Source organism: Pomacea canaliculata, linkage group LG3 (genome assembly GCF_003073045.1).
Source record: "Pomacea canaliculata isolate SZHN2017 linkage group LG3, ASM307304v1, whole genome shotgun sequence".
NCBI classification, from domain to species: Eukaryota; Metazoa; Mollusca; class Gastropoda; order Architaenioglossa; family Ampullariidae; genus Pomacea; species Pomacea canaliculata.
In genome coordinates this window covers 8416099-8430567 of record NC_037592.1, presented here as the reverse complement: position 1 = coordinate 8430567, position 14469 = coordinate 8416099, and the positions used below count along the sequence as shown (strand labels likewise).

General features: G+C 39.3%; 1 protein-coding gene and 1 pseudogene across 1 annotated transcript; both read right to left on the bottom strand.

The window, feature by feature from the left end:
* Positions 1 to 212: 212 nt before the first annotated feature.
* LOC112558812 lies at positions 213 to 3274 on the bottom strand (annotated as a pseudogene).
* Positions 3275 to 3488: 214 nt separating this feature from the next.
* On the bottom strand, positions 3489 to 13924 carry LOC112558486 (xanthine dehydrogenase-like). Its single transcript, XM_025228947.1, has 27 exons — positions 13907 to 13924; positions 13668 to 13760; positions 13174 to 13313; positions 12430 to 12599; positions 12127 to 12287; positions 11863 to 11939; positions 11505 to 11587; positions 11089 to 11320; positions 10615 to 10694; positions 10020 to 10166; positions 9759 to 9861; positions 9408 to 9556; positions 9177 to 9287; positions 8788 to 8854; positions 8560 to 8660; positions 8166 to 8324; positions 7714 to 7836; positions 7418 to 7510; positions 6928 to 6985; positions 6528 to 6677; positions 6140 to 6332; positions 5808 to 5912; positions 5465 to 5543; positions 5059 to 5173; positions 4660 to 4738; positions 4000 to 4109; positions 3489 to 3602 (listed from the first exon to the last, which is right to left on the bottom strand). The coding sequence occupies exons 2-26, from the start codon at positions 13715 to 13717 to the stop codon at positions 4082 to 4084; spliced, it is 2853 nt and encodes a 950-aa protein (XP_025084732.1). The 5' UTR covers positions 13718 to 13760; positions 13907 to 13924; the 3' UTR covers positions 3489 to 3602; positions 4000 to 4081.
* Between the last annotated feature and the right edge of the window lie 545 nt (positions 13925 to 14469).

Here is a 14469-nt window from a genome sequence, read left to right as displayed (position 1 = left end):
ACTCCTGAAAATTATTGTCTAAATTTTGACTCAGTCTTAAGAAACAGGACAATAGCACCATATACTTTAAATAAATGCGCCATACACCTCGAAGAGAAAATCTTGCATAATTTTGGAAAAAAACTTGGCTTAATCTTGACAGATGTAGCCCCAAATGATCAGGTCTTTCCGTGTAACACAATGCGTTTGTGGTTCTTCAGACTTTCAGGGAGTCAGTTTCCAAAGGTGAACTGGTCAGGAGTTACCTGACAGGCTTTCTGGACATGTTCCACCAGCGCTGGCGAGTCTAAAAATCAGAACACCCTATTAGTCAAACTGAACATGGAAACTGTTTTTTGTTTCAGTGGTAATCGTCTATCAAGTCTCTGTAATATCGCAAGCAAACGGATTATAAAGGTATATACATATATTATTCACGGTCAGACATTACATTTTTTTTTAAATGTCAAACTATTTTGCTGGGACATACTCAGTGTGAAGTATGTGTCTTGGCCGATCTCGGCACGTGCAGCCTCCACGGCGTGCTTGATGGCGAAGACAGCGGCGCTGCTCATGGCTATCGGGGTTCGCCGGTGACTACGAAGAAGATTATTAGGTGGAAATGTTATTTACTGCTTTAGTCAGCGAGGAAATGTGGGATGCTTTTGCCACTGTTATGAAAACACATCGAAGCGAAGCAGTAATACTCTCCTATGCAATTAAAAGCATAACTCACAAATAATACTTTTTATGTACTGTATCTAATCTATTAATAACCTCATAAATTTGAAATGCAAACTTTCCATTTTGACATTATTAATTCCTGTCAAACTGTTTATCAGGTTTTTTTTTGGTCATTTTTAACAAATATTCAGTCTATTTTTTGTTTAAGTAGCGTCACTTGGGACCTGTCATGCTTCCTGGCTTTAACTGGAGATAATTATGATTGACTGTATTATTAGAATTAGAACGTAAATGATATTTTTTAAATAAGTAAAATCAGCTGCTAAATAACCTAGTTTTAGCAATAGTAAATTATACATAATAAGAGAACTAAGGTCGACAGGTAGAAGAAACGGTTTTTAGGAAGTTTTTGTCCTACCTTTGGAGCGAAGTACACCTATAGGATTGGGTGCATTTCTCAGGAAGGCTACCCGGAAATCTATAGGCAGATCTTTAGGTAGGGGTGGCTTGTATTCCTGCAGTTTAGTAAGCATAGTGTAGTTCAGTATTTAAGTGAGTTACTTTTTCTTCCCTTTTGTTTTTATGTGAAATACCATGTACTTATTGCAAGTCTTGTCTGCTGTATCCTATACGCTGAACGATTGCAGTAGTCATGTACAAACCGATTTCTTGAGATTTTAAAATATAGTGATTGTCGTGCGCGCATGTTTGTGTTAAATTCTTTAGTCGCAGCTATTAATATTTTCAAAGAAAAATGTTAACCGTTTTCCTTTTTTCGCTTATGGAATAAATATGCAGTTAATGTCCAAGACTGACCCAAGTTCCGTCCGTGAGAAGGACTCCAGTTTTGGGGTCGTACTTGCTTTCCTCCAGAAGATGACATCCCACACCCATCATAAAGCCGCCCTCTACCTGGCCAATGTCGATTTCGGGACTCAAACTAAACTAGATTAAAACAACTACTCATTGCCACAATAAGAATGGCGCAAAACTATCTATTACATCTTGGCATTATTAAGAATGAGGCATCTCTCACACTGCTTACATAGATAATCAAAACATTGCTATGGCGCCATAAGTGTCAGAGAGAGATGAACTCTGACCTTTCCCCGCAGTCGTACAAGATGTCCACGCGGTTGATCTGTGACTGGCCGGTGAGGATGTCCACCTCAGCCTCCGCCAGGGCAGCTGCGTACACACTGTAACGGGTTTGGTATTCGCTGAATGGGTTCGTGCTGCAACACGAAAAGACGAGTCAAACAACTAAATACATGTATAAGACAACACACTTCGCAATGTGATGCCCAACTCTTGCATTTCTACTTCTGGTTTATGTAGTTTAAAGTTAAATCAGTTATTGGTCCCTTGACTGGGGTCATTATTTGCGTTCCAAGACTCTTTGGCATAGAGCAGTGAGGGCCTTTGTAGTTTCTTCCCCACTCTTGAACAGCTCAACTGGAATATTGTCAACGCCAGGAGAATTTCCTCCCTTCAGACTGTACATCTCTTTCCACCTCTTCCCGTAGGACCGGTAGGTCTGCAGGTTCACTAGTTCTAGTCTGATTGTTTAGAAGGATGTTAGCGCTTAACTTCACGTTACTTTTGTACAAATTATCGCAGCAACCTATTTACAATACACACCAAAAGAACTAGAAAAAAATCCGACACGTTTTTGTCCGTAGCTTATTACATATTCCTTGTGCATCAAAGAGACTACATATGGTGATTATTGCACTTCAGCTTAGATTAAAGGAATTGAGATTAAATAAGGAGTAGTAATCAAAGCAGCTATTTAATCGTATTTACAAGGCATGTGCTGAGAGATCGATTCCACTGCGGTAACACTCGCTAACAATGTCCTTCCATGGTGCTGTCGGCATCCTCATCCGAACTGGCGCCATGTTCGCCTTCAGTCTCTGACAACACTGGATGACTCCCTGTGGTGAAATAATGCAACAACAAACACTAATAAATCCCTATGGTTAAACAAATTACTATTACCAGTGAAGTCACAATAGTCAGAAGGAAATTTACAGGATTTGAATGTGACCTTATGAGATAAGACAGCAGTATTAACAGAATGACCTGGTGGTCAGACAACAATAATCATAAGTGTGGTCAGATAACACAACGGCAATCGCTGGATATGTGAACCAGAAAATAAAAACTACTTCCATTAAATTACTACTTGTTGTGACACCAAAAATAAGTAAATAAATTAAACTCACCATGCTGCACAGTTCACTGCCCATGGAGCCCGCGGTGTAGACCGAGTTGGCGTTGGCAGTAGAAGAATTCTTTTTGACACGGATCAGCGACATGGTACACCCAGCTCATAGGCGCACACCTGTGCCACCTGTACAGTATGTAACCCGGATGTACAATGGGAATTTCGAGTTGCATGTCGATGTCCACGTGTGAGCATTCACTTTCTCAAATATTGCACGAGGCGAAATATAGTCTGATTACCTTCGTGTTGATTCCCTGTCCCATGTCGATGCCACCATGTTCGATTGCGACAGAGCCGTCAGAGTTGTAGATGGCCACAAACACACTGTAATGGCCACCCGACCAGCCCATCCCATATCTTGTAGGAACCAAAGAAATGCCACGTTTTTTCCAACGGTTTGCCTGAAACACATATTAGCTAAGTTTATCAAGATATGCGATCTGTGTGAGTGCGTGTGTGGATTCCAATGAAGCCATAACATTGAAATTCATTATCACAATAAAAAGACTTTTTACACGTCAAATTATATCAATTGATAACATATTTATATAATTATAAGAAAGGAAATGTGTTGTTTAATTTTTCTGCCTGTTACCTGATTGAACTCGGCCACCTGACGTTTTCGAACTTCCAAGTCAGAAGAACTCTCTAACTGGGAGACAACTTCCTGGATGTTACAGTAGTCCAGCCTGGACCCATTTAGTGAAAACTAGTTTTGACAAAGAATTCATGATTATTTTCAGTGTCTTCATCTTGTAGAGAAGCATTGAGGTGCTAGAGATGCAAATTTTTAGCGACAATCGAAAGGGAATTTTATAATTGGATTAGTTACATTAAGTGACCAAAACTAAGAAGAAAGAAAAAAAAATGATGTGCCGTCTTAATTTGTAATTGTTGTTACCAAGAAAACATTCATATTGAAAGATGTAAAACGAATTTTCGGTGGCTTGTATACATAACTTTAGCTCACATCTAGTACTTCTTTTTATTGCTTCTTGTTTGACCATTTTTTCTTTGTGCGTCTCGGTAAATTTCTTAATTTTTTTCTACAGACCACTAAAGAGTCTTGTGGATGGCTAAATTAATAGACAGATGTGTAGTGTTACCTGTCCTCTCTGATAGAGGTTAAGTTTTCGAATGTCAGTGGGGTCCTTGTTAAGCGCTTTGGCAACATGCTCCAGCACAGTATCAAAGACGAACTGAGAGGGCACGGCATCTTTGTCAGCCACGGAATTTCAAAGATACGAGAAAAAAAAGAAAAAAGAATTCTATTTAGTTTTGTCTTATGTGTTTTTTCCCCTTTTATATCAATGTAGCAAATTCATTAATTCTTTCTGCGTTCTTTTAAAATTTTGATGAATGATAGAAACAAATTTTATAGTTTTATATTATGTAAGATGAATAAGAAAGAAAGAGCAATAAGCGAATGAAAGAGATAGAGAATGTTACAGCGCACCGATAATTGGGAAAGAGATGACATACAGACACTGGAAATCAGCTGCACTGTTAAGAGCTAGTTTATTGGTAATTACTAATCAAAAAAATTAAGCAGTTAATAAGACAAGTAAGCTGCGACAAAGATAAATTCTTTGTAACATTGTCTAAATTCTCTGACATGATTAAATTGATGCAAGTTTATGTTTCTAGTGTACTTATTATACATCATATTAATATTTCATTAAAATAAGACCACAGGTAACTTTAGTTTACAAAAAGCAATCAATAAAATAATAAAAGAAATAATATTTTATAGTACGTCTACATACCTGGTGCTCTGCAGGTGGTGTTGGCCGCTTTGTTTGTTCTTACAGTAATTGGGTGAGGTTCCAGTTTGGACAAAGTAGGCTAAAAATGTCAAAAGGTAAACCGATTCAGTTCATTTTCTTCCGTAGAAAACTTTTTTTTGTTGTTGCTCAAAACAGAAAAGGGTGCAGTTAAAAGGACAGAATCTGTGAAAGAGTAAAAATTGTAACTCTCGATGCTTAGAGACACTCTCTACTAACGAAAATAAACAAAAATAACACTCATACAAAACTATTGGTGTTGTCGATGAAGATATATTTAATATTGAGTACAATATCTTTATAATCTGAGGAAACCAAAACTAGTGCATGTGAAGGAAGTGCAGAAAAGATCTGTGTATAAAACTAAGATAAAGCTCTCACTGCTGTCAATGAACATGGAAAGGAAAACCAAGGTCCAGTCAACATCAGCGTGACCGCAGTCAGAGTAGTAGGTGATTTTGATTCCATTCAGATATCCCTCCTCCGTGAAACCTACCTGCCAGGTGTAAGAAAGAAAAAAGTGTGCTGTCAGTTTTTGTTTTGGGAAAAATTAAGAGAAAGGTTGCCACATGTATTTTTGTTCTATGTTGCTGCTTAAGTGCTTTGTGAATGGTAATATTAGAGTTTGAAACACTTTCCCAGCTTCCTGATTTTTTTGTTGTGATTCGTACGTGTTATTTGAGGTTCTAATGTCTTTTAATAAACTGCATTGCTACAAAGGCAACATTTGTAATACAACAACAACAACAACAACAACAACAACAAAACACCGAAGACAACGCCTCACCTCATAATCTGCAATCACCGGATGGCGTTTGCCCAGCGCCTTCATGTTCGTGTGCAGGTCCAAGACCAAGCGCACGGGCCTGGAGAAGAAGCTAAGTGTGAATATTATATTCACTAACCAATGTAAATAAATCTTCGTTGCAGAGTAAACATGACAGGCTTTAGGATTATGATTCCGAGGCAGACCAAGAGCAACCCAAGGACCGAAGCACAGCACAAACACAACATACTATAGCGTTTGGACATGACATAATGTTTAATGTTGTTGACACGTGATTGGCAACAACAACTACAAATGTATAGTTGCTGCTTGTGATTAAGTAGGGAAGCTCTGTTTTCATTACTTTTGCATGATGTAGGCAGCCAAAGCGCACGCTCCAGAGACGATTGAATTGCGGAAAGCTTTTCCTCCGAATGCACCACCGAGGCGTTCGACCTCCAGGTTCACGCTGAAATGGAAACAAAAAACCTTTTTCATTAGAAGCATGAAGGTACTACAGATAATTTTGGAAAAGTTCTGTCTTGTTTTAGCAAAACTCATCATGCAACAATTTGTTTATCGTTCAGTAAGTCTTTCATTCATCTGACACGAAAAGTTGTATCTCTAAACTATAGAAGAACGCCAATGAGCTGGGAGAATGGAGACTAAACAGGAAGGAAATAAATGACTAGTCACCTGCTCACTGGGATGTTGAGGGCTTCAGCCACAACTTTCACTGTCCCGTCCACCCACTGAGTTGTCGCCCGCATGTCGATGCCCCCCGTGTCGTTGGGGGCACACCTGCTGCTCTGTGACTCCAGGTGGAAGTGGTACTGGTCTCCTACCTCTACAGACCCAGTCAGGCGGCGAGGGGACTGCCTTATGGCCGCTGGGAAACACAATGTTGTGAAGGAGTTTGCTCAGATTTTTTGTAGTATTTATATATACATATGTATATACACATGCTTTGTATACTGCAGCAAACACAAATATACACAAACCCAAGAGAAAAGTGCTGCTTAAAAAGCAGCCGGTCGTACTTGAAAATGAACAGGTACTAAAGTGCAGGAGCTGCACTACTTACAGTCTGGGTCACCTCTGATGACAGGATCCGTCTGGTGGGGAAAGAATGACTTCTGGTTGATGGCCGTCCTGAGGTCTAACAATGGAGGCTGGACATTCTTGTAGGTCACCCTGACCATGGAGGCAGCTGTACTTGCCATCTGAGGGTCGTCTGTAGGGAGGTATAGGTAACAACTCTTTGACACGCCACTCAAATGTTATGTATAAATAGATACAGGTCTCATGGTTCATATGATAAATTATACCCGATTTTACGAGTTATGCAGATATCTTGAGAAGTTAGGAAAAAGCTTCTTGGTCATTGAGAACATGCAGCAAAGAAGAAAGTCGTTTTTGCATGATTAATTTTGGACAGAGGCTACTTATACAAATACTAGAGAAAAAATATTTAAGAACATTACCTGCAACGATGATGCCAATGGGCTGCCCAGCATACTCCACACGACCGCTTGAGAGAATCTAACACAGAAGACAAGTTGACATGAGTCCCTTTACAACAGATGTTCTTAAAATGGATCAGATATTTCAGACACACTAGTGTCTGATGAAGAACTAAACAAATTCATAATTCGTTTTCTGTTTTGGGGAGTTTATTTTTGGTGTGTTGCTGTCTTCGAATCTGTTTGTTGTTTATATTACTATATTGGTATCTTGTTTTGTTATGTTGGTATCTTTGTTATGTTGGTATATCATTGTCTCTGTGTCTTTATTGTTTCTGTCTTGGTGTTTATGTTCTAGTTACAACAGTCTTACTCTTCTTTATTACATAATTTCTAATACCTCATTTCTAGCGCAGAAGACTCTTGAATGTGATTCTCCAAATTATTAACATTGAACGGAAAAATCGCACTCTCATAACAAAAAAGATAGAGATAAAAGCTCAGTGTGTACCTCTTCTGGGGTTGGACCAAAAAGGGAAAAGCTGTTCTTTCCTCCGGCTGGAAAGTCAGAAGCTTGAATAAACTTGAGTACCCCTGGTAAAGACTGACAAATATACGGTGATGCATATAATGAGCTCTTGTTATTTTCTTAGAAGAGTTTTTGATAACAAACATTTGCTTGATTATCAAAATTTAAAACATGGAAAAATACAAAAATAAAAAAACAATAAAAAACAAAAAACAATGACATAAAACATGTATATATATCCGGTGGAATAATTAACTAATTTCCAGACACCAACTTACCAGCGCCACCTGGGCATCAAGGGAGGCAATTTCAGCGTTTCCTTCTGTGCTAATAACCAAAGTAGCGTGCAGCTCGTCCGACTCCAGTGGGAGGTCATCCAAGAACCGAGCCACTCCAGAAACCTGCATATGTAGGTTGATAGAGGTTTTCTGTTGTTTACAAAGCTGTTTATTTAGGAAATCAACCTGATGAAGTCGCTGGATTAAAATTTACATCAGGCCTGACATGAGGTGCTTAAGTACTGCGAAGCCATTCTCCAGCCCGGGTGGCCGTATGTACCCAGCTTAGCTAATAGAGCACTAACGTGGAAATTCAGTCACTTGGGAAAGAAGGTGAGTTCAAAGAAGCTCAAGATTGTCTTTGGTTAGGTGAGTACAAACGTTGAGTTCATATAATGGCAGACGCACACGTTGAAATTACAGTATTTTAAAATGTTCGAACAATCGATTACCAAGTAATCAGCGTCGATGGAGGTGATGGGCTGGTTCAGAGGCCATTCCTCCTGTCGGGTGTCATAGGAATGCCTTGCTGACGACACTGGGCGCACCAGACTGGCCCCTCCACTGCGGTACCTCTGAGCCACCTTGTCTCCACACACGTCCAGCACGTACTGAGGACGAGAAAGGTTTTACAAACAGACAATAAATATACAAAGTGCGCAGAAAATGAGGCTATAAACTTAAGAACTGGAAACAATATGTGCTAGACAGCGGAGATTCTGACAAAAAACTCAACCATCTGGCACTTACAGGGATCTCACTTAATTCTTTAAAGATGGAATGATTGGGAAATTTTGTCACTTTTCCACCGTATCATGTTATTTTAGAAAAATGCAAAGGAGATACCTTGTAGAAGAATGACATTGCAGTACTTCGCCGATAATCAGCACTGGCGAGTAGAGGGCTACTGGCAGGGGTCAGCTCCATGTTCAGCATAGAAAGTGAGTCTGCAAAAAAAAAAAAAAATACATCCTTAACTTAACCAAACAATAACATTGTACATAAAATACACTAAGTGCGCAAGGAAAAATTCGTTTTTTTGGTAAAAAGTATTTATTTGTTACTGATACTCGCCTCTCAGAACTTGAGGATCACCCAGCTGCTTGCCTTCCAGAAAAGCCTCTGTATTTTCAGCACGGTTCTATCGACAAGGATCAAATGTTTGCTTCTATTTTTTCCAGACTTTTATTATCATTCGCATCATTTAGTCTGCTTAATAGGGTGATTTTTTTTAACAAGAAGAATGCATAGTATCTTGACACTTACGGAAAGGAAAGAAGAAAAGAAACAAGTGAATAAACAGCTCTGTTTTACTCGTCACTCTAAAACTTACTGAAAATATTTTTCTTGCGTAAAAAATATTTGTAATTTCCGTGATTTCGTCACAGGAATTAATGTCAATTATATGTCAATAAATTTAATCTGAGCGGCGAAGACTCGTGAGGACTGATTCTCAGACTGACCAGAGTGCCGCTGATGCCCTGGAACACGATAGTTGGTCGTTGTAGCACCGTGCAGTTGTTGGTCTTGTCTATCTTCATGTTGAACCCTGCTATCACGTGACCATGGTCAGCCTGGAGAAAGAATAAATAATACTTGCCATTAGTTTATTAATTATTTATTTTGTGAAGAAACCTGAAAATATATTTCCGTATTAGCTGGATTGTTTTTAATGAAGAATGAAAGAATCTCACCTGTAGTCGCTGTGAAACACGGTAAAGTCGGATGTAGTAGTTGGTGTCGGTGTAGGTTGGGAGTAAGGCTGCCTCGATGACTTTGCCCTGCATGTCTAGGCTGAGAAATTCTTTCAAGGTGCACTGGCTTCTGTTTCCAGTTTCATCGCCTAAAAGGAAACAAAAGTTTCAAAACACTAGAAATATTCTTACATATCGGTCAGGGCTTTCTGCTTTTGGTAAATTTATTTTCATCGAATTAGAGCCATTCTGGTTCTTTTTGCTTGCTTGTTTTGCTTTGTTTATATTTTAATTCATTATTCATTCGTGACCACTTGCCCTATCTTGGTGTGCAAACTGAAACACACTCACCAATCAGAAGTCTGGTACCAACAACATCCAGCATGGTGTAGATGTCAGAGAGGAACTCTGGATGTTTGTGTTTCAGCATCAGATTGCCTGCCCATGATGCCAGCTGAGATAAAGAGACAAACATTCAAGACCTTTCTTACGGAGTTGACGAGTAATAAATGGGTAAAAAAACATTTTCATTCTCTGACAAGCAATATTGTACAATTAGTGAAGGTATATTTAGAAACTAGCATGTTGCAAGTTGTAACACGTGACACGTACGTTCCTGACGCCATTGTTGGCCACTTTCTTGATGTGCTCCGCGAAGACGGCGGCGTACGGCAGTGATGCGTTGCTGCGCGCCTTGTCGCACAGGTCGTGGATGTTGGTCAGCGTCAGGTTAGCGCCCCACACCAGCGAGGGAGTGAACTGCCACGTCACATTAATGGCATAATTGTTTAGTTCAGCTGATACAATAATCTCTGTAACCTACACGGGGAATCAATCATACAAGAGTTCACTAACGTCAGAGCTACATCTAAGAAAAAAAAACCATTTGATATACTTCTAGAAATTGTCAAATCCTTCTATTTAAAAAAATGTTTATTTTTTTAAACAGGTGACATAGGAAGAAGTTTGAATAGAGTACAGATTCTGTCGTAAATGGGACTAAGTAGGTAGTCGTACTAGAGATGACCTTCGTATAGCGAAGTGCGTCCGAAAGAATGTTTACTTGAAATAATCGGTTTTGCATGATGATGATGATGATGATGTAGTTTTATACCGCGCTAGTATCCGCATCACAAAGATGCGCTCAATGCGCAGACGATCATTTCTTTCATTAAATAATTTTTCTTTATTTATTGGTTGATCTCACCTCAATCTTGTACAGCTCTTGTATTCCTCTGATGTCAATCAAAATGTCATACATCCACGGTCCGATCTCCTTGTAGACACCTGACATAAGGAGAAGGTAAACATAAAATAGTACATAGACATAATGTTAGCCGACAAAAAAAAAAACCAGATAAATAGTCTCATAGTATTGAGGTGGTGTGCGAGGTGGAGCCTAGCTACCTACTTCGCTGTTTTCGTCTCCTGATATTTCAGGTAATTAATCCTTTAGAGGAGCAGTTGGTATATGGGCAGTATTAATGTGACAGCTTCCAGCCAGCGACCTTCTTACTTCCCAATCGAACTCATCAACAGTAGACCGTTAGTCGAAGTGCAGACCGAATATACTGAACAATTTACACGAATTGATGTGAGTAATCATGTTGCCATGCTTATGGAGTAATTCGTGATTTCATAAATGGTTTTGAGAAAGTGTCATCATGAGAATCCTCGTTACCGAAGCCAGAGTTGCCGAAGACCAGGCGGTAGTTGTCCGTGCGGTGTTGATGGAGCAGGGTGTACAGCTCTTGCAGTGTGGTGGGTTTGAACCACACAGCCCTGGCGCCCACGTTAGGGATTGAACTGCTGTCTTCTTGTCGATCACTGGAACAGCGCTTCTTGTCCTTCTTGTTGTCACACTTGCCCTCGCATTTCGTACCGGTCTTCTTGCACATCTTGGGGTTCAAATCCTGCAAAAGAACGACTTCTATTTAGGTCTCGTCTGTCACACTTGAAAAATATTAGCATTCGTGCATACATGCCCAAACGAATATATTTTATTACCTTTTCGAAAATAAATAATAAAAAAGTGAAGAAAAAAATATTACTGTAATGGTGCTGTTTCTAATGATAATGATGTCAATATTTCCATACCTCGATATCAATCATGCCTCCTTGTAGGTTAGGTGGGGCGTCTGAAGCGAAAGACTTCATGGCATCCAAGATGGGTCTGTAGCCTGTATAGTAACACAAAGTGATACAGTACAGCGTGCTCTACCGATGTGTAGACGAAAATAGCATATTATAATACTTTAAATACGGTACCTGGTCTTTGAATATGTTTATTTACGTTTGATATGGTTCAGAAAGTCTGTACTCTAAATACAATCATTAATGAAAACTATGTGATGAGGAATCCTGTTAATTACAAATATTACTGCAACCAGCAGGTAAACCTTTGTAATTATGGTCATCGCATATTACTGTTTTGTTAAAAAAAAGAGAAATTAACCTGTGCAGCGGCAAATAGAGACATCATAGGCGTCCTCGACCTGCTGCATGGTGGGTGTGGGGTTTCTCTGAAGCAAACTAACATCAAATTTAATTGATTAGATAGAAAATAAAATAAAAAGAGAAGCGTTGACAGGAAAAACCTAAAATAATTCAAATTGATTTCAATTTACCCTACAGTCTTTATAATTAACATTTTGTTCCCAAAATATTTTATACGATAATCGTAAAATATTTAAGAAGTTTGTTAGTTGTAGTTACTTACCCATACATATTCATGACCTGGGAGGGGGTACAGAAGCCACACTGAGCTCCATTGTACTTAGTCAGACGCTTTTGTATTGCATGGAGGCCAGTTCGGACATTGCCCAGTCCTTCGATGGTCGTTATCTCCCACCCGTCACACATGTACAGCTGAACTAAACACTATTTTAAAGAAAAAATCCAAAACATTCATTTAAACCATGGGACACATAACAAGCAAGCAAGCAAGCAAGCAAGCAAGCAAGCAAACAAACAAACAAACAAACAAACAAACAAACAAACAAACAAACAAACACAGACTCACCGAGTTGACTGCGTACACCTGTGACGTGGCGCTGACCGGCTCGTACAGTTTCACGGCCACCAGACACACCCCACACCCTCCTTCAATACACAGCTGCTTTGTACCCCGGGATACACCTGTCCTCCTCAGGTACTCGTTGAGGGACGTGGCGGGGTTAAACTCATCTCTCACTGCCGACATTTTGTTAGAACACAGGATTAAAAATATATCATAAAATAGTACAATGCATGTTAATAATCGGGAATCACAGAATCTCAATGTAGCAGCATTGACTGGAATTTCTATATAACACTGTTCAGTTCTGGAAACAGTAATCACTATGACTGGTTGCTGACTTTGCGTAGAAAGCCATCAAATGCAGGTTTTCACAGCATTAAAGCTATTAATAATTTATGTATATATATTTGTGTTATCTGGTTATATATAACCTTGCCTTTGTTTCATATATAGTTGAGCTTACAAACAGACATACATCCCTAGTTGCTGGCACGGCATTGAACACAAACAAACAAACAAACAAACAAACAAACAAACAAACAAACAACCGTCATGCATGCCTTTTGCTGTAACAGCCAAACATGTTTTGTAGTTTAACATCCCAGCCATTATTATAGGTGATTGCTTACAGCCATACTGTATTGTTTACCATCGATTGTATTTGTTTTACCAACAAGTATACTTACAGTCATGTGTTCCTGTGTATTTAGTAACAGCCTCACCTGTGTTGTTTACAAACAAATGTACCTGTCAACTGAGTGCCATTCACTGTGAAGGTGACGCCCTCGCTAGCTCCCTGTTGTAGACGCAGTTTCATGGAGAAGCCGCAGCTGATGCAGGTCCTCCCATACTCCTCCCGACCTGCAAGCCCTGGAGGTATGTCTTGCCTGAAACAGTTGCAGGCTGTCTAGTCATCATTAGCTAGCTATCAGAGACGACGATGATAATGTAGCCATCTCTATGTCTGAGAAGTTAACGAAAATCCAAGTCTGCGTGAAGACACCAGGACATGAATCTGGCTTAAAAAAGATTCAAAAAATATCCTTTCATCGTCAATGAAGGAAAAATAATGACAGACAATTTAAACGAAGGCAGTTTTTTAAGCGTTGGAGTGTAAACCCACATTTTGCTTTTGGTGATGGCAGGGGGTTAAAAGTGTTTGTCACGATTTTTAACCAAACTGTAGACAAGCAAAATGCGGTTTATGCAGACAGAAAATGTAAGTATATACATTTACTCACTTTGTGCCACACGCAGGACATAGAACAGTCTGATCAACAGAATCAGACATCCTTTCCCTCGCTGTAGGTATCCAGTAGACAGATCAGCGAGTCCTTTGTGGGGAAGAAAACTTATTTATTATGAAATTCTCATTCGTCATATGCAGTCGGCTAACTCGTGCTGAGGTACAAGCCGAGTTCACTTTTATTTCAGAAGAAAAAGTCCATCACCAAATTTTCAACAGGGAGCTCTTACTTACCAAAGTGTAAAATGATGAGGATTGCCCTAACAGTAAGATATAGAATATGGCTGTACATCGCCCTTCTTTTTTTGCAGAAAGAAACGGCAGCTGTAGATAACCTTAAAAATCACTTATGTGTTCGTTTTATTGTCTTTTTTAAGCTTCCGTGTCTTTTAGTGTTATTTTGCAAACCTTGTCAACTGTCATCTGAAACTGTTGACACAATGGTGAGGATTTGTGACATCCTCACATTGTCGCATTCTTACGAAAGGCTGAAAAAAGTGAACTATCACTCTTTCGTTTTCATAAGGATTCTTTTAACATGTTCTTGAGGCATAAAGCAAGACCTGGTGGTGCTGTTAGCCACCATCGCCTCTCCACACCATGTCTTATCTATGTATGCTCTCAGTCAGACTTGTTCTACTCGTCATGACCTCATGCAGCTAAAGACAGGAGCTCGATAACCTACATTGTGACATGGAATGGAATAAATTGCTAAGGATATTGAGTAACTTTTGAGAAGACATTTGTATCTTTCGTTATATTAAGAAACTCTACTACATCTGTTGTCAGGTAGTTTG